The sequence below is a fragment of the Podarcis pityusensis genome (assembly GCF_964106645.2).
Source record: "Podarcis pityusensis genome assembly, chromosome: 13".
NCBI lineage: Eukaryota > Metazoa > Chordata > Lepidosauria > Squamata > Lacertidae > Podarcis > Podarcis pityusensis.
Genome location: NC_138038.1, coordinates 9,511,915 through 9,534,927, shown reverse-complemented (window position 1 = coordinate 9,534,927; position 23,013 = coordinate 9,511,915). Strand labels below are relative to the sequence as shown.

Below are 23,013 nucleotides of genomic sequence, written 5' to 3'. Positions count from 1 at the left end.
TTCAGTGATTGGATAGTTACAGAAAGTTGTTACTGTTGCGTTGTAGTGGAGCTCTATATAAGCAGGCTGGCTGAACCCTTCAATTCAGTTCTGTTCTGGCCTGTGAATAAACAAGAGCTGTTTGAAGAATCGCTGTGTTGTCTGATATGTTCACCCACAATTTAACATTAACCATCACCAAAGAATGGCCAGGCTGCCCAGGTAATGCAACCAGTGACCATTATCAGGTATCCTGGCAGACTGGATTTCTGCTGTAGACTACCTCCTATGATGATTTTGGGGTGGTCTTTGGTAAATACGTACCAGTATGATATGGTGGTTTCTGCAGAAACAACTGATGAAGCCCAGGAGTGCGAAACAAGGCACTATTCTGGAAATCCTTGTCAAGATTCTGTGGAACTGTAGTAAGCTCCCATTTGGATTTTATGAACATACAAAGACATACGTGGAACAGAAACTAGCAAATATTTGGACTCTCTGAATGAACTGATCTATTGGGACTTCTATTTACTTTGTTGTACTTTATGTGTTGATTACGAGCAAGAGAAATATTTGATACTGTGATAAATACAGAAGAGCATTGTTTATGTGAATGCACAGCCGGTTATGTTTCGTGGGTTTGTTGAATGTATTTTACGTAACGCTAGGTTTGATGTTGTTTCCCTAAAGCAACTGGGCACAGGATTGGATCCTGTTAAGCGTCAGGATCCAATCTTGCATGATGCCGGTTCACCACTACTGACTGCGTTTCTAAAACAGGATTTTGAAAAACCCATAGCCCTGTCCCCGAATTGTTTCAGGCACCAATTTGGGGCAGATGAGGCACGGGGCACTTTGGCCCAATCCGGGGACCAAAGGACAGATCAGAAAGGCATTTAAGAACAAACACGAACACACAAATGGCTGGCGTTACAGCTCTTTAATTTCAGTGCCTAAAACAAAAACGACGAGTCGTACATTTCTGACACGGTTATCATGCAAAGCACTTAAGAGATGAGCGACAACAGGTTTTTTGTTTTTAAAAAAGTGCCTTGCTACATTAATACAATCCTTCCAGTAAGGCTCGTTCTTTGGACGTGTTTTGAAGCAGCATTCTGTGAAAATGTGGTCATGCAAAGGGAGGGCCAGGAACTCTTTGAAACTCCAACTGGGCCCAAAATTGTTAAACTGGGCATTAACCCAGTGCATCTTCACCTGTACGGATGGCTAGGCAGCCTCGAATTTCAGCCATCCATTATTGGGGAAGTTGGGGGGGGGGCCTGAAACATTTCCAAAGTATATTATTTTATTATTTCATATATTATTTTAAAGGTATGAATTTCTTGCGTGGAATGGGCGTCGTGGCTGATCCCATGCCGTACAAATTCCATGGAGGCCAACAGCACAAATTATCAGCAAATTATCTATACTGAGACTAAACATTCCCTGTTAAAAACAGTTATGGTAAAAATCATTCAAAGGCATAAATCAGAGAACCGAAAAAGATTCTAATAAGGCATCTGCGAGTACCAACTGGGCACAAACCCTTCTGCGTCAATGCATTTTGGGGGGGTGTTAATGCAAATACCACAAAATGCAACTTCTATTTTCTCCCCCCGTTAGACACACTCCAAGCAACCCGATGGTTCAAGTACTGTATAAAATATCCTTTTTGGTAAAATGTTTTGTATAAAAACCAAAGTGAAAAAAAAGTTTAAAATGCTCAAAATGATTGATCACATTTTGCTTTTTTTAAAAAAACGATTTACATGAAAAAATAGTAAAAAATATAATTTAAAACAACATTCATTTCCAGTATTAGTGAGATCTGCTGGACCTTTGGTTACATTCACCACGATCGGGACAGGATTTAAGGCAAGATGTCAAATTGGCACCAAAGTGATAAAACTGTATGCAATGGGCTGAAGGCAGAGTAGATTTGGGGGCTGGGTGGCGGTCAGTGGACTGGTTTCTCCCGGACGCTGACAGAACCATCTTCCATGCCAAAGTAAACCCGTTCCGCCATGTCGATAAACAGGCCTGTTTCCACCACCCCTAGAACAGAAAAGCAAAATCATGTCTGAATGCAATAGAAGTATTTTTTTAAAAAAATAAATTTTATTAGTATTTTCCACACAACAGCACGAAAGATATCTAAAAATAACAATACACAACACACAAAAATCAACATTCGAAAACTAAAGAAAGCAACAACAACAAAAACAAAAATAAAATAAAAATCCGTATCTTACAAGTTAATATTATAAACACTAAAACAACAAGAAGATATTGACTTCCACCAATCCCACAGCACCTCCTTTATGTCTCATTGTGTCTTCTTCTTTTCTTTATCATCTCTATCCTAGCATCTAGATATAAATCCCTCTTCCTTATCCTTTCACTTCACAAGGTTATTCCACTCAGCCAGATTTCTGTCCTCAAACCTTGACTTTTGAGGTGTTCATTTAGGCACTTCCATTCCTTTTTTACTTCACTTTTTGGTTTTTGTCTTATTATGTCTGTCAATTTGGCTAATTCTAAGTATTCTGAAACCTTACATAGCCACTCTCCCCTAGTGGGTAACTGATTCCCTTTCCAGTACTTAGCCAACAGGATTCTTGCTGCAGACATTGCGTATAAGAAAAATTTAGTTTTGTCTTTTGGAATATCGTCATTTAAAATTCCTAAAAGGAATGCCTCTGGCCTTTTACTATATGATATTCTTAATATTTTCTTTATTTCTTCGTGGATCATGCTCCAAAATTTCCCAATTTTGGGGCATGTCCACCAAATACGGTAGAAGGTTCCTTTTTGTATCTTGCATCTCCAGCACTTATTATTATATGTTTTATTCATTTTTGCAAGCCTTTCTGGTGCCAGGTACCACCTGTGATGCATTTTCATATAGTTCTCTCTTATTAGGTAACATGCTGTAAAATTTATATTTTTTTGTCCATAGTCTTTCCCATTCATTATATTCAACTGGGTGGCCCAGAAGTATTAATAACCACTGAAAATACTGGACTTGTAAGATACAAGTCATAGGTTTGTAATTTCATCCCACTGGGGGCAGAATGAATTTCTGAACTGTGCTATCTTTGGGCCTGTTTATATTTAATTTTTTTAAAAATAAAATTAGAGAGAGACCAGAAATGCACGTTTTGCTAAATGCTGGTTTATCATACTGATCCTTTATATTGGTGGTTCTCAAAGGGTGTGGGATGAGAGGGTGGCAAGCGTGGCAGGAAGATTCAAGAACAACCAAAGGAACATTTAACCAATTCAACCAATTCAATAAGTTTGATTTGCCAATCTATTATTGTGGGTGTTTTGTTGAATTGGCCAAAATGACGGCAGATATCAGAGGTCAAACAAATCAAAATTTAATAAAAGAATGGAGTTGCATGAATGAATATATGAAAAAACACTGCTCCGGTACAGAAATATTGCTATGTAAAGAACAAAGTTTGTAAGGGGGAAAGGTTACAAATGCTAGTAAAATCAGAATATTTGTCAAATGCAATAGAACAACACAACTGTAAAGATAAGTTATAGAATCAAGGTCAAGCAACGATGGAAACAAGTCAGATTTTAACTCACATTTTGAGTTATGTCGAACCAATGGGGGTGGGGTTTGTGTGAGTTGGTGGGATGCTTTGTGTTACTAACATGTACATATGTGTAAACATTTCTTTCTGTTATTTTGTAGAGATAAAAACTTCAATAAAAATTAATAATAAAAAACAGGAACATTTAAAACATTTCAGTGCAGTATATTGTAGCACAGCGTCGAAATATTTTTTATTATTTGCAGAATATAGATAGATATCTTTTCAAAATGAGGGAATGAGCATCAGGCGATACTGCGAGCTCACAACTTTTGTTGAGTTTGCATACACACTTAAGGTGCATATACATACTTATATATATGTAAGAGGCTCATTCATAATTATATTTTGGGAATGATTTATGTTTTACACTTTCTGGATGACTCGTCTTCATATTATAAAGCAGTCACATTCTATGTTATGAAGCAAGCACTGCTAGGAGCTGCTTCTTTCTGTTTTCCAATGTATTTCCTATCAATAATAATAATAATAATAATAATAATAATAATAATAATAAAAAATGGTGTGGCAGGAGCAAATTTTTTTCCTGGAAGTGTGGTCCAGAGAAATAAGTTTGAGAACCACTAATTTATATCATGGTAGAACAATGTTATCAACATGTGCCACTGTCCTACAGCTCAAGTTTGTTTTTCCTGTTACTGTATTTACAAAATATTCGTTTTGAAACTCTTAATAAAGTCACAAAAAAGTAAAATAAAATAAATGATGCTACAATATATCTTAACACAGGAGATCTGAGATAACCACATATAGAGCAATCTACACCAATGGCGCCACCTGCTGTCTAACAGTTGCAAATACAGCATTAAGGCCTCCACTAGGCTTTCAGTAAAAGAAATATTTCTAAGAATTCATATTTATCACTGTACTAAGACGATGTACAGTCAGGGGCAAAAATAAGTTCCAAAGCACTTAATTCTGTTCTAGTGTTATTCAGGCACTAGGCATATATTTTTCCTCATTTATAAAGAAGAGGACTGGACTCTCTAATTAATAACTTTTTAGAATTTTTAGTTCCACAGTTGTACAGCTGTTAATACGCCAGCTACAAGGGAATTTTTTTTAAAAAACCTCATGAAATATGCTTCTGTTGCAAGACTACCTACCTGGTATCATCTTGATTGCCACATTCGCTTCACGCCAATTATGGACTTTATCAAATTTCCAGTCCAATAAGAAGTTCCCATTGTCAGTCACGACAGGGCCCTAGCAGAGAAGAGAATAGGTAGAGACTCGTTTTTTAAGAAACAAAAATCAAAACGGGTGAAACAGAAACAAAACAAACCCCAACTTCCAAGTGAAAACTTAAGCACTCTAGAACAGAATCATCACATATGGAATTATGGACTGCTGGACTGAAAGAGGAAAAGTCACCATATTCACATGTGATAACGACTCCCTAATTTAATGCAAATCAAAGCACAAATGGGGGCGAATGTGTGTTATACTGTATACCCCTGGATGAATACTGCAGAACAGATTCAACAGTGTGATGATACCTAGAATTGGACGATGTCATAACATAACGTTTGAGGATTGGGAAAGATTGTGGAAGAGAGGGGTCAAGTTCACTGCATGTACAATGTTAAAGGAAAATACAATGAAAATGATATATAGATGGTATTTGACTCCTGTTAAATTAGCAAAGATTTATCATAACTGTGATAATCTATGTTGGAACTGTAAAGAAAAAGAAGGAACTTTTTATCACATGTATGTGGTGGACCCGCCCCAAGGGAAAAGATTTATAATGAATTGAAAAAGATGTTGAAATATACATTTATAAAGAAACCAGAGGTTTGGAATTGCCCAAGAAAGATGTTAAATTATTTTTGTATGCCACAACTGCTGCACGAATTTTACTAGCTAAGAAGTGAAAAACACAAGAAGTACCAACTGTGGAAGAATGGCAGATGAAGATGATGGACTTTTTGGAGCTAGCTGACCTGACCAGAAGAGTCTGCGACCAGAACGAGGAGGAGTACCAGGAAGAATGGACGAAATTTAATATTTAGTTAAATACATTAAGTTAAATTCATTGGAAAAAGCTTGCAATTACCAGTTAGGCTTAGGATTTAAATAAGTAATGTGATGAATTATTATGTTTAATGCTGAATTGGGAAAAAAGAGTGATGTTAAGTGATTAAGTTAAGATTATCTTAAGAACTTTGATTTGGGAAACCGTTAAAATGATATGCATTGAAATTCAACTAGAGGGATACGAGGAAGTCACTTAACAATGTTAAGATTAGTTTTAATAAGGTTATGATTTATGTTTGTCTGTTTATTTGTTAGTGTGTTTTTAATTTTGTGAAAATCAGTAAAAATTTTGAGTGGAAAAAATAGAATTGGACGATGAAAGATACAGTGGTGCCTCGCAAGACGAATGCCTCGCAAGGCGAAAAACGCGCAAGACGAAAGAGTTTTCTGTTTTTTGAGTCGTTCCGCAAGACGAATTTCCCTATGGGCTTGCTTCGCAAGACGAAATGTCTTGCGAGTTCTTGCGAGTTTGTTTCCTTTTTCTTAAAGCCGCTAAGCCGCTAATAGCCGCTAAGCCGCTAATAGCCGTGCTTCGCAAGACGAAAAAACCGCAAGATGAAGAGACTCGCGGAACGGATTAATTTCGTCTTGCGAGGCACCACTGTACTCAGTAAAGCATATTGCAAGCACAGTATTACCTATAGGGCGATACTGTCTCAAGCAACAATCCTACAAGTTGATCAAAGAGAAAAACCATACAGGCACAGGCTGAAATAAATTCTATACCTTCTAGAAGGCGCGTTTTTGCCCAGAAATCAAAACTTACCGCCTTATTCACAGCCATCCTCAGCTCAGCAACACCCCCAAACCTCTTGGCCAGAGCTCTGGAAATTGGAACATAGGCCATTGGGATGACTTCAATAGGAATACCTTTCTTCCACTGCTCTCCGAGGTTTTCAGACTTTTTCCTACAGGGACATTGTTTAAAAGCAAAACCGGAATTAACACATTGTACAAATGCACACTTCTTTTGCAGCTGGTTGCACAAGAAAGAGTTTCCTGAGAAGAGGGACTGGTTGATGAACCACTCTGGAAATTGTAGCTCTGCGAAGGGAATAGGGCTCTCTCTACAACTCTCAGTGCCCTTCTATGCAGAACTGGCAAAAATGACAGAAAGACCAAGAGAAAAAGGCAACAGAGACTTTGAAAAAGATTGGGAACCATTCATATTATATTTGCAGAAACAAAGAAAGGCAATAGACTTGATGGCAGGATTTAAATAAACATTCACATTATTACTATCAGGAAACATTTAGAAGATAGTGAAATAAGAGGATGTAGTTAATTTTATTTCTATGTTCATAGGTTTGATGTTATGTTATTAATAACCTTTTCTGTTGAGAGATAGCAAAGCGGATGAAAATAGAAACAAACCAGAAACGCAAGTTGGGGGAAGTCTTGGAGGGGAAGAATATATAGTAAACGTTAAGAAGTTGAGATGTATGTAATGAATGAAAATGAATAAAATTTAAAAAACAACAACTCTCAGTGACCTTAAACTACAGTTCAAGGGTTCGTTTTTTTTACGGTGTGGGCGAGCCATGACTTCTTAAATTGGTATGACACTGCTTTAAAAGTACAGAAGGGACAGGAGACAGTGCCCCTACAATATTTAATGGGGTTGTATACAAAAGGGTACAAAAGGGGCGTGGGTGGCGCTGTGGGTTAAACCACAGCGCCTAGGGCTTCCTGATCAGAAGGTCAGCGGTTCGAATCCCTGCAACGGGGTTAGCTCCCGTTGCTCTGTCCTTGCTCCTGCCAACCTAGCAGTTTGAAAGCACGTCAAAGTGCAAGTAGATAAATAGGTACCGCTCCGGCGGGAAGGTAAATGGCGTTTTCGTGCGCTGCTCTGGTTCGCCAGAAGTGGCTTAGTCATGCTGGCCACATGACCCGGAAGCTGTACACTGGCTCCCTCGGCCAAGAAAGCGAGATGAGCGCTGCAACCCCAGAGTCGGCCACGACGGGACCTAATGGTCAGGGGCCCCTTTACCTTTTATACAAAAGGGTACAAAAAGGACGCAGGTGGTGCTGTGGGTTAAACCACTGAGCCTCTTGGACTTGCCGATCAGGTTGGCAGTTCAAATCCTTGTGACGGGGTGAGCTGTTGCTCTGTCCCAGTTCCTGCCAACCTAGCCGTTCGAAAGCAAGTCAAAGTGCAAATAGATAAATAGGTACCGCTCTGGCGGGAAGGTAAACAGCGTTTCCGTGCGCTGCTCTGGTTCGCCAGAAGCGGCTTAGTCATGCTGGCCACATGACCTGGAGGCTGTACGCCGGCTCCCTCGGCCAATAAAGCAAGATGAGCGCCGCAACCCCAGAGTCGTCTGCGACTGGACCTAATGGTCAGGGGTCCCTTTACCTTGACCTATACAAAAGGGTGGGCGTCACAACACTAACATCCCCAATTCCAATATGTTACCGAATGGGCCTTATTGACAAACTTCCGGGAGGTCTTCTCCTGCAATATGCAATGGTCGATTGAGTGAGATAGTCTTTCAGGTATGTTAGGACTGAATACAGCTCCCTCTCTCTTCTGGAAAAAGCACCAAACAGCGTATTTTACCTATAATCAGCAATGACAATGAAGCTTTTTGCATAGCCAGCGACAATCTTCTCCTGCGTCAGGCAGCCTCTGGAGGAGGAAAGAGAGCAGAACACAAACCCTGTTACCCAGACCGATCAGAAGTCAACTAAGGATTTAGCAACTGACGGCTTAGGAAGGAAATCTATCTATAGAATCTTGGAGTCCTGGATATCAACACAGCTATTTATTCCAGGCTGGTCAGCTTAGGACAGGGGTCAGCAACTTTTTCAGCAGGGGGCCGGTCCACTGTACCTCAGACCTTGTGGGGGGCCGGTCTATATTTTGGAGGGGAAATTGAACGAATTCCTATGCCCCACAAATAACCCAGAGATGCATTTTAAATCAAAGGACACATTCTACTCATGTAAAAACACGCTGATTCCTGGACCGTCCGCGGGCTGGATTGAGAAGGCGATTGGGCCGGGTCCATGGCTGTCTACCCATGGCTTAGGACAACTGGGGCACTGCCCCATCGCAAAATCCCCCCAAACATAACCCCACCCTGCCAAGAAAACCATACTATTTCCTGCTCTCCCTGAGCACTCCCTAGCCTTCCATTATAACTGCTGTAGCCATTTCTGTCTAGCAGCTCTTTCCACTGCTCAGCCAACCCCGAGCCAAAACTATTGCTGTGGCCTGAAGGTCTCTCTAGCTCACCTCCAGGCAGAAAAACACATTCCCATAGCAAACCCCAGGGATTTTTGCTGTTTGTTTGTTCATTTTTAAAATCTTCACCTGCATCTGTATAGGCAATCCGGCCAATCTGGGCATAGAAATTAGTAGGCATCCGATATAAACACTCCCAAAATGTCTGGACTCCAAGGCCTTGGCAATTTGGCAAGCTGATTAGAATTATTTTTCTGTTTTGAGAATGCCCAGCCCTGCTTCTGTGCAAATCAGCCTCCTGCAGTTTTCCAGCAACTGGTATTCTAGTGTTTCCGTTTTCTGAAAAGCAGGCCTAGAAAAATAAAAGCTGGAGGGGAATGATTGCTTTCCATAGCCTTGCCTGGTCACCAGCCTACCAGCTACAGGGTCCAGCAGCTTCCAATTAGCTTTCCACCCTTGTTCAGAGTACTTTCATCTGCAAGTAAAATAATTAGGCATTATTTCTTACCCTCCTCCTTTGATAAGATTGAGGTCCAAGTCGACTTCATCGGCACCATCAATGGCAACATTCAACTTCAGGAAAGAAAAGAGATTTTTTAAAAATATGATTTTTGTTAATTTTTCTGTTTTGCAATTTCAGATAAACATTTTACATCCTTCCGATATTGATGACTTCCCTTCTTCTCTTTCCATGGTTCATTTTGCATATCTTATATCTCTGCATGTTTTACAAAAACTATACCAATCCGTTTTCCATTATTAGATCCATCAAAAATTATTTACACTGTTGAATTTATCTTAACGCTGCCAGCGTTTTCAGGTGCACACAACTCCCCCCCCCCATATATTAAATAAGCGTTTTCCAATCTTCTTTAAACGTATATTCTTCTTATCCTTGTTGTGCATATTCTGTCAACTTAAGTTGCCAATTTTCTTTGGTTGGGACCTCGCTCATTTCCCATTTTGGGGCTAACGAAACACGGGCCGCAGTTGCTGCATACATAAATAACCTTTAGAAAAGAGATTTAGAGTGTTTATCGCCTGCATTTTGGACACCATGTTCTTTGAGGGTGGCACTTACAAACCTACAAATAACAATTCAGCAAAAAAACAACCACAAAGAACAGAAATAACTACGTTACGATGGGGCAACAATATCCAAAAACACAAGTCAGGTGATATTGAAAAAATGGCTGTAGAAGAGCCATCAATTAATACATTAATGCAGGGGTTCCCAATTAGCTACGTACTGCAGACCCCCTGTTTTTCTAAAGCCAAACCATGGACCCCCTACTTTTGAAAAAATTGTTATCTCTATGGTAGTTTTTGTTATGTGAATGGTGCTGTGGACCCCCTCGGTGGGGTGTGCTGACCCCCTGAGGTCTGGGGACCCCCAACTGGGAAATGCTGCTTTAATGTGTCAGTAGATAGAAAAAAAGCCCCTTCAAGTCTCTGAGGTCTAAGCCCTAATTTATATTTATTTATACCCCACCTTTTCCCCTGACGGGACTCATGGCTTCTTACTGATAAAAGCAAGAACTACTAGAAAAATCAGTAATTAAAAACAATTAAACATCGGCAAAATTAAAATGATGTGCACAGGTGAAACTCGAAAAATTAGAATATTGTGGGAAAGTTCATTTATTTCAATAATTCAACTTAAAAGGTGAAACTAGTATATGAGATAGACTCATAACATGCAAAGCGAGCTATGTCAAGCCTTTATTTGTTATAATTGTGATGATTATGGCGTACAGCTGATGAAAACCCCAAATTAACTATAAACCAAATCCCAGCGACTCAAAAGCACCACCTGCTGAACAGAATCCCACCTAGGCTGGACTCACAAGTCAGCCAACAAGCCCCCTCCATAATCTTTCCACGTGTAAATCTTTGGCACCTCAAAACTAATCCCATTTACAAGGAAAGGGCAGTCTGGGTCAACATCCCAAGGAGAAGCCCCTGGAGCCACAAAGGCACCCGTGCAACTCTGAGGCTGGATCACAGCGCAAGGGCAAGGGGTCAGCAACTCTGGAGCCAGAGAAAGTTGGATGCAGCTTGACGTAACCACAAGGTCGAGCAATTAATCTCAGGCTCCTACATAAATACTCAGGGTTGTAAATAGGGGGATGCCTGCAAGGCTGGTTACCATGATACATTTATACACTGCTTTTTAGTCAAGGTGGGCGCCCAAAGCAGCTTAAAAATTACAAACCCACAAGAAGTTCCAATATATTAGGGATATGTAGAATTACTTATGGGCATCTTCTGGGACCTAGCAATTGATGGCAAGTGACACAAATCATAGAGAGGGGCAGCTGTCTTGGCTTCTTCTCTCCTCCGAACACTCAACTAGGGCCAGGACCTTTTCAGTACTGGCCCCGACTTGGTGGAACGCTCTGTCACAAGAGACTAGGGCCCTGCGGGACTTGACATCTTTCCGCAGGGCCTGCAGGACAGAACTGTTCTGCCTGGCCTTTGTTTTGGACTCAGTCTGACCCTTATGTTTCCCTCCCCTTATGGTCTACTTTTAAAATGAGGCTGCATTTTAAATTGCATTTTAACCTGTATTTTAAATTATGTTTTTACTGTAATTTTACTGGTGTTAGCTGCCCTGAGCCCGGCTCTGACCGGGCAGGGTGGGGTATAAATAAAATATTATTATTAATTATTATTATTATTGTTATTATGTTCTTGGCCCTCTTGCTTTCGGGACCTTCATTCATTCATTCATACGTACATACCCTGCACATCTGGCTGGGTTCCCCCAGCCACTCTGGGCAACTTCAAACATATATAAAAACATAATAAAATATTAAACATTAAGCTTCCCTATACAGGGCTGCCTTCAGATGTCTTCTAAAGGTTATATAGTTACTAATCTCCTTGACATCTGATGGGAGGGTGTTCCACAGAGTGGGTGCCACTACTGAGAAGGCCCTCATCCTTTGATCCTTTTCCTTACTATGTGGAACGCTGGTCGCTAGGCAAGTAAACAGGTTAGAGATCCTGGAAAGGACTGGCGTAAAAACTATGCCAGTAGTAAAAACTACTACAGTGGTGCCTTGCAAGACGAAATTAATCCGTTCCGCGAGTCTCTTCGTCTTGCGGTTTTTTCGTCTTGCGAAGCACGGCTATTAACGGCTTAGCGGCTATTAACGGCTTAGCGGCTTTAAGAAAAAGGAAACAAACTCGCAAGAATTCGCAAGACGTTTCGTCTTGCGAAGCAAGCCCATAGGGAAATTCGTCTTGCGGAACGACTCAAAAAACGGGAAACCCTTTCGTCTAGCGAGTTTTTCGTCTTGCGGGGCACCACTGTACAAGCGCAGGTGTATCTCTAAAGCAGGAGAGAGGAGGGGAATTCCTCAATACAGTTCCTTCTCATGGGAGGACAGAGTTTTGAGACGCTCTCTGTCAGACTTTGCTAACAGCCTATCACTTTCCCAGAGGTACCTCTGTTTCCCAAATCAAGAAAACGGTTCAAGAGAAAGAAAGACAGGAACACTTGGACGTTACAACCCTCCCTTCCTCAAAGAAAGGGACCCTTGCTTCATACAACAAGTATTCTCTCTTGTGTCCCTGATGTGCTATTTGAGGCTTGAGGATCAGGTGGACTCCGTGGTGTGGACTGCCTTTCATCAGCTACATCCCTATCTGGAGGGGGATAGCCTAACTTCTGCTGTCTATGCTCTGGTAACCTCCAGGTTAGATTACCGTAATATGTTATACGTGGGGCTGCCTCTCAAGACAGTTCAGAAACTTTAGCCGGGGCAGAATTCAGTGGCCAGGGAAACGGCGTTTCCGTGCGCTGCTCTGGTTCACCAGAAGCGGCTTAGTCATGCTGGCCACATGACCCGGAAGCTGTACGCCGGCTCCCTTGGCCAGTAAAGTGAGATGAGCGCCGCAACCCCAGAGTTGGCCACGACTGGACCTAATGGTCAGGGGTCCCTTTACCTTTACATGGCCTTTTAACTCGGAGAGGGGGTGTTGTTATTGTTTGTTACTATGGTATGTATTTTTGTGTTTTTATATTGCAAACTGCCCTACAATCGTACTGCAAGATAATAGCATTCCTACAGTGACTAGCCATGCCAGTATATATATATTTTTTATGTTGGTTATTAGAACCATTAGAATCATTCATACAGTGGAACCTTGGTTCTCAAACGGCTTAGTTGACGAACAAATCGGCTCCCAAATGCTGATTTATTCTGGTTTTCAAACTTTTTTGGAAGCCGAACGTCCAACGCAGCTTCCGTTTGAGTGCAGGAAGCTCTTCAGCCAATTGGAAGCCACACCTTGGTTTTTGTATGGTTTCTTACGGGAGTCAAACGGAGTTCCGAAATGGATTATGTTTGAGAACCAAGGTTCCGCTGTACTGAGAAAACTAAGACAGAGCAGTGTTGCATGGGAACTGAACAGTTGCAGAAGAGCACAAGAAAAACCCAAATCTTTTACCTCAGGGTGTCGATCCAAGTCACTTAAGGTTAAGCCGTTCTGCAGAATCAACTGACGTGCCTAAATGGAAAGGAAAAGCCAAAATTGTTTCCCAGACTTTATAGGGGAGAAATCAGAGTCATTTCAACATGTTTATTAGCAGTGGTAATACAAATTAGTGGTTAAGAAACTGCACTATAATGGAGTGAATGTTAATCTTTCAGGAGCATGCTATTTTGATCCAACGAAAGCAGGTGTTCAACCAAGAAAAGACTCATTTCTCCCACAATGAAGGAGTGTTAAAGCCTTTGCATCCTTAAGTTCTCATCTTTATTAACAAGCCAGGCAGATATAAAATCCATCGTCTTCTGTAAGAGGTTGGAATGGCCCTCTCAGAATCAACATGGAATCTCTGGTGTCAAAACAGCACAAACTTAATATCAGAGCACATGCGTTACATGCAAAAGGTCCCAAATTTAATCTGCTGTAACTTTGCCTGAAACCCTGGAGGGATGCTGCCGAACCAGTGCAGGCAATACTGATCTAGACAGACTAATGGTATGACTTGGAACACCCATTTAGTATTTCAACAGACTATGAAAGATACTCGCATTAAAAACGTTGCACAAGGTTCACACCAATACAACTGAACGACGGCTGCAATCCTAAGCCTGTGTACTTATTAGGTGTGGCCTGACGCCCTCTGCAAGCAAGATCATATTCCACGAGGATTAGAAAAGGCTGGGATTTCTTAAAATGATTTGCTGGACTCTGATATTAACGCGCTGTGGCACGCATACCTGAAACGCTGCATACCAGCAGTACATTTTGAGTGATATAAGCAACAGTTGATGCTCCTATGAGCACATCTTTTTTGACAGCTATGCTATATTTAACAAAAGCAATCTGGGCACCACCTAATCCAGGCATGGCCAAACTTGGCCCTCCAGATGTTTTGGGACTCCAACTCCCATCATCCCTAGCTAACAGGACCAGTGGTCAGGGATGATGGGCATTGTAGTCCCAAAACATCTGGAGGGTGGAGGCTGCCACCTGTTGCTTCTAGTAACTCCAGCCCCAGGAAACACTCTTGTAAAATCAAGGCCGAATGCAGTTGAAAGGTATTTTTACAGGCCACCTTTCCCAGTAAGAAATTGCTTAATATTGTTGGAGAACCAAATATTGTCAGTTGATTCTTACAACTACAGCCATAAAGCCCACAAACCAAGAAAGCCACATTTCAAAACTGACGTTTCCAGTGTTTAGCCACCTTGCAGGTCTCACCCGTCAGATTACCTGTTTCAACAGGATAACGAAGCATGTAAATGCATGCTAGATCTTCTGAATGAATAGAACTTGGATATTTACTCAAACCACACCTTCCAGTCCCAAAAGGAACACCTAAGGTGGCCATTCAAACTTCCTACGCACACATGAAAATGAACATTATTATGGGAATGAACATTAAAGAACATTGTTATGTTGCCCAGCTGAATGTAGCCTTACTGCACCAACGGTCTAATGATTTGGAAATTCAGACTCCAGGCACGAAGGCAATTCGGTGTTAGTTGCTAGGAAACAAAGAGTTGCTAGGCTGTGACCTCAGGTGAGTTCAGCACACAGTTCAAAAATGGACAGGGTTGCAAGTAGCACTGCTGTCGTCTTCAGAGCTCTAATCTCGGGAGGAGCATTAAGAAAACAATGAATGGAAAAAAGAAACAAGGCAAATTAGCAATGCCTTTCCAGTGTGCTGCCTTGACGACTGACAAGTACAACTCACTGTTGGAAGAGAGTTTCCCCATGGTCGAGACACCACAAGGGGTATTATTAACACCTCTGTGGTGGCATATAGATTTTCATAAGGAAGTCAGAAGTGGAGTCCTAATGGGACAGGGGTCCACACGAGATCAGTTCAGAAAGCTATCCTACAAATAACCTTAATTTAGCTGCTTACATACTGGAAAACAGCCTCGTAGCTGTTGAGTGGCTGATCAAGATGTAAACAGAAGATCTGGCTCTTTAAAAAATGGAGATGTCAAGGGGAAGATTTTACCTGGAAAGATGAAGGTATACAGACTATGTTGAGATCCTCTTGCTTCACTCTCTCAGCTGTGGGGGGAAATTGCTTTGTTAAATACATACTCAGACCAGAAAGAGTCATGCACCCATATTAAAATATTCCTGCTTAAACTAGTGCATTCATTTATTTATTTTTCAGTTACAATCATATCTTGGTTTTCGAACAGCTTAGATCTCGAACGGTTTGGTTCCTGAATGCCGCAAACCCAGAAGTGACTATTCCGGTTTGTGAGCTATTTTTGGAACGTTTTGGAAGTCGAACGTACTTCCGGAACGGATTCCGTTCAACTTCCAAGGTATGACTATATTGTGCTTCATTTCACTTGCTAAAGGAAACAGGAAGGAAATGCCCGTTGCTGGTGCAGTTTACGGTTTCTGCCGAATGGAGAAAAATTACCACTTTCAATCTCTGTCATTTCTGTGCAGCAAATGAAGCAAAAGGTATGTCCAGTTAGCAGCACATTAGCAGTTAGCTAATTATCCGTATCATTTCTGCGCAGCAAATGAAGCAAAAGCTAATGCCGCAAAATTTACTGAACATACCAGCTTTTACAGCTCCTACCTCGAAAAAACTGCAAGCTGCTACCTTACAAGTTCAGAAAAGACTCTTCAAACTACTTGCTACAGATTGAGGAAACCATCTTGAAGGTGATACAACTGATGGAGGATAGCCGTTATCAAATAAGAAATTTATGTCCATTCTGGTTAGCAGCTATCATGGAATAGCTATCATTGCTGTCCTTCTGAAGATGGCCCTTTTCTCATCCATGAACTTTGTCATTTGGTGTTAACATTCATCACTACTCAGCTAAAGCAATGGTTGGGACTCTTCCAACCAGGGCTACTGGGGAACAGCACTCCCAAGGACAAAACAAAACAAAAGAGCACCCAAATTTCAAGGTCACATACTCTTCCCTGTCCCACATACATGTTATATTTCCATTTGAACTCGAGAGAAGCTATGGAAATATTTCTGCCAATCAGCTCTCTGTCCTGCTCAGTCAATCCCAATCCAGAGGTATTGCTTTATTTCAAGGAACTGAGGAACTGGACCTGCCAGAGGAGGCTTCTCTCATGCATAAAGGTAAAGGGACCCCTGACCGTTAGGTCCAGTCGTGGCCGACTCTGGGGCTGCGGCACTCATCTCGCTTTACTGGCCGCGGGAGCCGGCGTACAGCTTCCGGGTCACGTGGCCAGCATGACTAAGCTGCTTCTAGCAAACCAGAGCAGCGCACGGAAACGCCGTTTACCTTCCCGCCAGAGTGGTACCTATTTATCTACTTGCACTGGTGTGCTTTCAAACTGCTAGGTTGGCAGGAGCGGGGACCGAGCAACGGGAGCTCATCCCGTTAAGGGGATTTGAACCGCCGACCTTCTGAGCGGCAAGTCCTAGGCTCTGTGGTTTAACCCACAGTGCCACCCGTGTCCCTGTGCACCATGCATGCTAGGGCAGAAAAGCCATGTACCACTTTAATTAGGACTGCTGGCTATTTAGCCCCAATTGTGCAGGTTCCTGCTCCCTTCCGGTTGTCATGAGGGCAATACAAGGGCACTGCATTCATTGGTGGGGATGCGACTGCAGAATTTTGAGCCCTCCAGCCTCTCAGAATCATACATCTGTTCCAAGCATGCCTTGCAGGCTACATATCTCTAGCTCTTAGCATGTTCCAGTAACCAGAGAAACATGAGGAAGCGTACCATATCACAAGATTAAACTGGCTTCTCTCCAGGAGCACAACATAGAGGCCTCAGCAGACCACACAGAGATTTGATTCAAGTCACAACCATGCAACTTGCAGCTTGGCGACTGCTTCACATGAAAACGCTACAATAACCGTGCTAAAGAGGGGAGTGGGCTGTTATCACGTGAAACTGTAGCTCGAGGCACCTTTGAAATTAGATTCTGAATAACTTTTCAAGATGGTGGTCAGAGAAAACTTCAGAAAGTTTAACATAATCATCCTGGAATCTTATCCGTAGTTGAGACCTTAATCCTTTGCACTTATTGGTCCTTAAGTGGACCAATTCCCTAGACCGGATCGAGTGTTAAAAACAATACAGAATTAAATATTAAAAACTTCCCTAAACAGGGCTGCCTTCAGATGTCTTTTAAAAATAGAATAGCTGCTTATTTCCTTGGCATCTGATGGGAGGGCGTTCCACAGGGCGGGCACCACTACCGAGAAGGCCCTCTGTCTGATTCCCTGTAACCTCACTTCTCGGAATGAGGGAACTGCCAGAAGGCCCTCAGCGCTGAATCTCAGTGTCCGACTGAATGGTGTGGGTGGAGACGCTCCTTCAGGTATACTGGACCGAGGCCATTTAGGGCTTTAAAGGTCAGCACCAACACTTTGAATTGTGCTCAGTACTGGGAGCCAATGCAGATCTCTCAGGACCAGTATTATATGGTCTCGGTGGCCGCTCCCAGTCACCAGTCTAGCTGCCACGTTCTGGATTAGTTGTAGTTTCCGGGTCACCTTCAAAGGTAACCCCACGTAGAGTGCATTGCAGTAGTCCAAGCAGGAGCTAACTAGAGCATGCACCACTCTGGCGAGACAGTCCACGGGCAGGTAGGGTCTCAGCCTGCGTACCAAATGGAGCTGGTAGACAGCCGCCCTGGACACAGAATTAACCTGCGCCTCCATTGACAGCTGTGAGTCCAAAATGACTCCCAGCCTGTGCACCGGGTCCTTCAGGGGCACAGTTACCCCATTCAGGACCAGGGAGTTCCCCAAACCTGCCCGTCCCCTGTCCCCCAAAACAGTACTTTTGTCTTGTCAGGATTCAATCTAAATCTGTTAGCTGCCATCCATCCTCCAACCGCCTCCAGGCACTCACACAGGACCTTCACTGGTTCTGATTTAAAAGAGAGGTAGAGCTGGGTGTCCTTTTTTTTGCCCCAGGCGCAAATATATTTTATTGGTTCATTTCTTGCACTTGAAGTACTCTTCGATGACATCTTTGGCCTGAGATTCCTTGCCATAGTCTTTGACAACGACACAACTGCAGCCCACAACTTTACGGGGTTTTCCTTCTCTGTCGGTCTTGCAGAGACCTACCCATTCACCCAGCTTCTTGTTGTCATCAACCTTTATCAGGTTGATTTGATGTTCAGAACAAAGTGCTTCAACCAATTTGACATACATGGGCTCGTCACAATTGGATGCAAGAACACAAAGGTGGGCTTGGCGTTTGCCTAAGGCTTTGGCAGCTTCACTAATTCCACGGGATAAGCCATCGTGGATAAGTGCGGTCTTCAGCACTTCTTGAAGGGCGGTGTTGACATCCATTACACCTCCAGCAGCAATGCCTTCCTCAGCCATGGTTGGTGGTGACTCTCCCGCCCGGGTGGTGGCTCTCAGCTTCCGTGAACCGATGGTGAAAAGCAGCTAGGTGTCCTTTTAAGTGTGTTTGTGGTAGTGGAGTTATTGGTTTATTTTATTATGTATTTTGTGCTCTTATTTTGTGTTTTTGTGTTGTGATCTTCAGAGGAAGGGCGGTATACAAATTTAATAAATAACTCAAGCCTCTGGAGATCAGCAGACTGAAGAAAACTGTGCTACACACATGAAAACCACAAAGTAACTGTATGTTTTGGGCCCACATGTGTTGGATTTAATCCATGGAGTCACTGTACAAAGATTACGTCCAAGATAGAGATATCTCGGTCCTTGGCCTGACACAGACGCCACACACTGGGCTGGCTGTTTGGCAAGTAGAACCAGGTACACTTGCTTAGAACAGACTCTAGATGTTTAAATAAGTGAAACATGATTTCTGACAAAAATAATAGCGGAAATGCATACCCAATTTCTGCACAGCGTGAACAATTGTAGACCCACTTCCAATTCCGAGGACTTGATTATTCTAAAGAAAAAAGACAGAAATATTTTGTTCTCATTTAGTCTACTTAGAAACCACATGGCTTGAGTTTACTGGAGAGTATTTAGCATATGCAAAAAGTGGCAACTTCTAGAATACTTGATAATCTATGGCACAGGTGTGGACCCTGTACCCTTCCAGGTACAGTTGGACTCACAACTCCCATCAAACTGAGTAGCAGGGCCATGTACAGAGTTCCAGAGGTTCCCAATCCTTGAACCACGGTATTAGTTTTAAGGAGGCAGAAAGACATCCCATGTAAGATAAGGTAAAGGGACCCCTGACCATTAGGTCCAGTCGTGACCGACTCTGGGGTTGCGGCGCTCATCTCGCTTTATTGGCCGAGGGAGCATGTGGCCAGCATGACTAAGCCGCTTCTGGCAAACCAGAGCAGCGCACGGAAACGCCGTTTACCTTCCTGCCGGAGCGGTACCTATTTATCTACTTGCACTTTTGGGTGTGCTTTCGAACTGCTAGGTTGGCAGGAGCAGGGACCGAGCAACGGGAGCTCACCCCGTCGCGGGGATTCGAACCGCCGACCTTCTGATCAGCAAGCCCTAGGCTCTGTGGTTTAACCCACAGCGCCACCTGCGTCCCTTCCCATGTAAGATAGGGCCCAGTAAAATAAGACATGCTTTGATTTAAAAGCTAAAAAGCACGCTTCCGTGTTAAAAACTAAGCAGATGGAAAAAAGTATGAGGTCACATTTATTAATTTCCTTACATTAAAAACTAACATGTACAGTTAAATGCTGTACTTCACCATTGTATTTAATACAGAATTCTGCTACTTGTCTGATGACTGTCTGTATGGTATAGATTTTGAATTTCCTGTTTCAAGTGTGTATTTAACAACATTATGAAATACCTGAAAGAGTAACCCATGAAGTTCGGCGGGACTTAGCAAACATGCATTGCAAAAGTTCCTAGCTGTGAACAAACAATTCTTATGAGTGCTTTACTACTTTAGGTCCAAGCCAAACATACAATTCCTGGGATATTAACAAGACTGAGATCAAGCAAATGCCCTCAGTCACTGGATTCTTTTAAAAGCACCTTCTAAAACACTTGTTTACACAGATGCTTAGAAAGCCGAGGTGCGTTTTAATCCTTTTCAGCATTTTAACTTTTGTACTCTTTAAAGCGTGGTTGCGGATTTTTCTCAGTTTTCTTGCTGCATCTTTTCATAAACCACTTGGAGGGTTTTGTTTGCTTGATTCATTTGTTCCAATAACAGAATCAGAGAATTGTAGAGTTGGAAGGGACCCCCCACGGTCATCTAGCCCAACCCGTTGCAATGCAGGAATCTTTTTGCCCAACGTGGGGCAAAGAGGAGAATTATTAGTTAAGATAACTACAGTGGTACCTCAGGTTAAGTACTTAATTCGTTCCGGAGGTCTGTACTTAACCTGAAACTGTTCTTAACCTGAAGCACCACTTTACCTAATGGGGCCTCCTGCTGCTGCCATGCCGCCGGAGCATGATTTCCGTTCTCATCCTGAAACAAAGTTCTTAACCTGAGGTACTATTTGTGGGTTAGCGGAGTTTGTAACCTGAAGCGTATGTAACCCAAGATACCACTGTGTGTGTGTGTGTGTGTGTGTGTGTGTGTGTGTGTATACACAGTACAGTGTGTGTGTGTGTGTGTGTGTGTGTGTGTGTGTATATATATAAACAATTCTATAAGATGTATATACAGTACAGTATATATATATAAAAACAATTCTATAAGATATATATACAGTACAGTATATATATAAAAACAATTCTATAGGATGAATATATACACACAGTACAGTATATATATAAAAACAATTCTATAGGATGAAATTCTATGAATTCTTGGGGGAAACTTTTGAACGTGCGTATCTCTCTCTCTCTATATATGTGTGTGTATATATAACTATATATACATACATGTGCGTGTGTGTGTATATATATATTTATACACACACACTCTCTTCGCAGTAGTCCTACAAACCGCTGTCCTCCAAAACCCCAGCCGAGGAAATGTGCACAAAATCCACACCCCCAACATTTGAGACGGGATCCTGCATTCCTGGCGGAAGCAGACGCGCCCGGCTCCCGCAGCCTGCTGTTAACTTTGCAAAAAGCCGAAGCCCAAAGGAGGTTCCCCACCTGCACGTGGTTGTTCACCGCAGCCCAGGCGGCCAGCTGAGAACTCTATGAATTCTTGGGTGAAACTTTTGAGCGTGAGTCTCTCTGTCTCTCTATATGTGTGTGTATTTAACTATATATACATACGTGTGTGTGTGTGTGTGTGTGTGTGTATATATATATATTACAGTGGGACCTCGGGTTAAGTACTAAATTCGTTCCGGAGGTCCGTTCTTAACCTGAAACTGTTCGTAACCTGAAGCACCACTTTAGAGAATGGGGCCTGCCGCTGCACAATTTCTGCTCTCATCCTGAAGCAAAGTTCTTAACCCGAGGTACTATTTCTGGGTTAGCGTCAGAGTCTGTAACCTGAAGCGTGTGTAACCCGAGGTACCACTGTGTGTGTGTTTGTGTGTGTGTATATATATATATATATACAGTACAGTATATATCTAAAAACAATTCTATAGGATGAAATTCTATGAATTCTTGGGTGAAACTTTTGAACGTGCGTATCTCTCTCTCTATGTGTGTGTGTATATAACTATATATACATACATGTGCGTTTGTGTGTGTGTATATATATATATATTTATACACACACACACACACACACACACACACTCTCTCTCTTTGCAGTAGTCCTACAAACCGCTGTCCTCCAAAACCCCAGCCGAGGAAATGTGCACAAAATCCACACCCCCAACATTTGAGACGGGATCCTGCATTCCTGGTGGCAGCAGACGCGCCCGGCTCCCGCAGCCTGCTGTTAACTTTGCAAAAAGCCGAAGCCCAAAGGAGGTTCCCCACCTGCACGTGGTTGTTCACCGCAGCCCAGGCGGCCAGCTTCTTCGCCTCCTCGGTCATCGCGCTGCTTTCGCCGCTAACGCTTTGGCTGCTGCAACGCGGGGCGCGCCGGTGCACGTGCCTCGTCCCCTCCGCCACGAGCCTCCGGCAGAGAAGGGCGGCGCGCTGCCCCCGGCTCCGCATTGCCTGCCCTCCTCCGCCCCCTTTCAGCTCCGCCCGCCGCCGGCCCCACCATGGAAGCCACCTCGGGGCTGGCTGCTCCGCGGCTGAGGGAAGCCGGCCTCTCGCTCCTCACCTGAGCCGCCTCGCCACCCCGCGGCCGCATGGGGCTTGTAGTGCCGCCGCCACGCGGAGAGCCTGCGCCAGGCGGCCGGGGAACTACAGCACCCACAATGCACCCCGGCGCGCCAGGGCCTCATGGGAAGGACGGGAGAACAGCCTGCTGCCTCAGGTCGAAGGCCCGTCTAGTCCAGTTGCCTGTCCTTGCAGTGGCTGAACAGTTGTTATGTTATGTTATGTTATGTTATGTTATGTTATGTTATGTTATGTTATGTTATGTTATGTTATGTTATGTTATGTTATGTTATGTTATGTTATGTTATGTTATGTTATGTTATGTCATGTCTTAATTTAATTTAATTTAATTTAAAGTTCTATAATGCCTTTCATTCCCCCCCATAATGTTTATTAAGTTTCTTACAAATAATAATAATAATAATAATAATAATAATTGTTGTTCCCTTCGGGGACAACGAAATTACTTGACTGCTCCATTAAAACTCTAATTAATCAATACAGTATAATACAGCAAGGGAGATTAGATGACTTTCAAAGTCCGGGCTTCCCATTCAGGGCC

At 42.7% G+C, this 23,013-nt stretch overlaps 1 protein-coding gene, 1 long non-coding RNA gene and 1 pseudogene across 3 annotated transcripts in view; all 3 read right to left on the bottom strand.

Moving 5' to 3' along the window:
• Positions 1 to 23,013, bottom strand: part of LOC308460672 — a 178,749-nt gene that overhangs the window by 42,917 nt on the left and 112,819 nt on the right. The gene's annotated exons all lie outside the window — the stretch shown is intronic.
• Positions 905 to 22,396, bottom strand: RPIA (ribose 5-phosphate isomerase A). The gene is made up of 9 exons (XM_080977064.1): positions 22,161 to 22,396; positions 19,158 to 19,218; positions 15,326 to 15,381; positions 13,294 to 13,353; positions 9,344 to 9,408; positions 8,209 to 8,277; positions 6,415 to 6,556; positions 4,715 to 4,814; positions 905 to 2,034 (listed from the first exon to the last, which is right to left on the bottom strand). The coding sequence occupies exons 1-9, from the start codon at positions 22,338 to 22,340 to the stop codon at positions 1,937 to 1,939; spliced, it is 831 nt and encodes a 276-aa protein (XP_080833190.1). The 5' UTR covers positions 22,341 to 22,396; the 3' UTR covers positions 905 to 1,936.
• LOC308460583 (small ribosomal subunit protein eS12 pseudogene) lies at positions 18,240 to 18,751 on the bottom strand (annotated as a pseudogene). The gene has a single exon. The product of its transcript is annotated as a small ribosomal subunit protein eS12 pseudogene (transcript).

Coding starts and splice junctions, on each gene's coding strand:
- RPIA (XM_080977064.1), bottom strand. CDS start 22,340: ATGCGGAGCCGGGGGCAGCGCGCCGCCCTTCTCTGCCGGAGGCTCGTG. Junction 6,557..8,208: donor ATTGTCATTGCTGATTATAG/GTAAAATACGCT, acceptor ATGTCCCTGTAG/GAAAAAGTCTGAAAACCTCG. Junction 2,035..4,714: donor GGCAATCAAGATGATACCAG/GTAGGTAGTCTT, acceptor TTTCTGTTCTAG/GGGTGGTGGAAACAGGCCTG.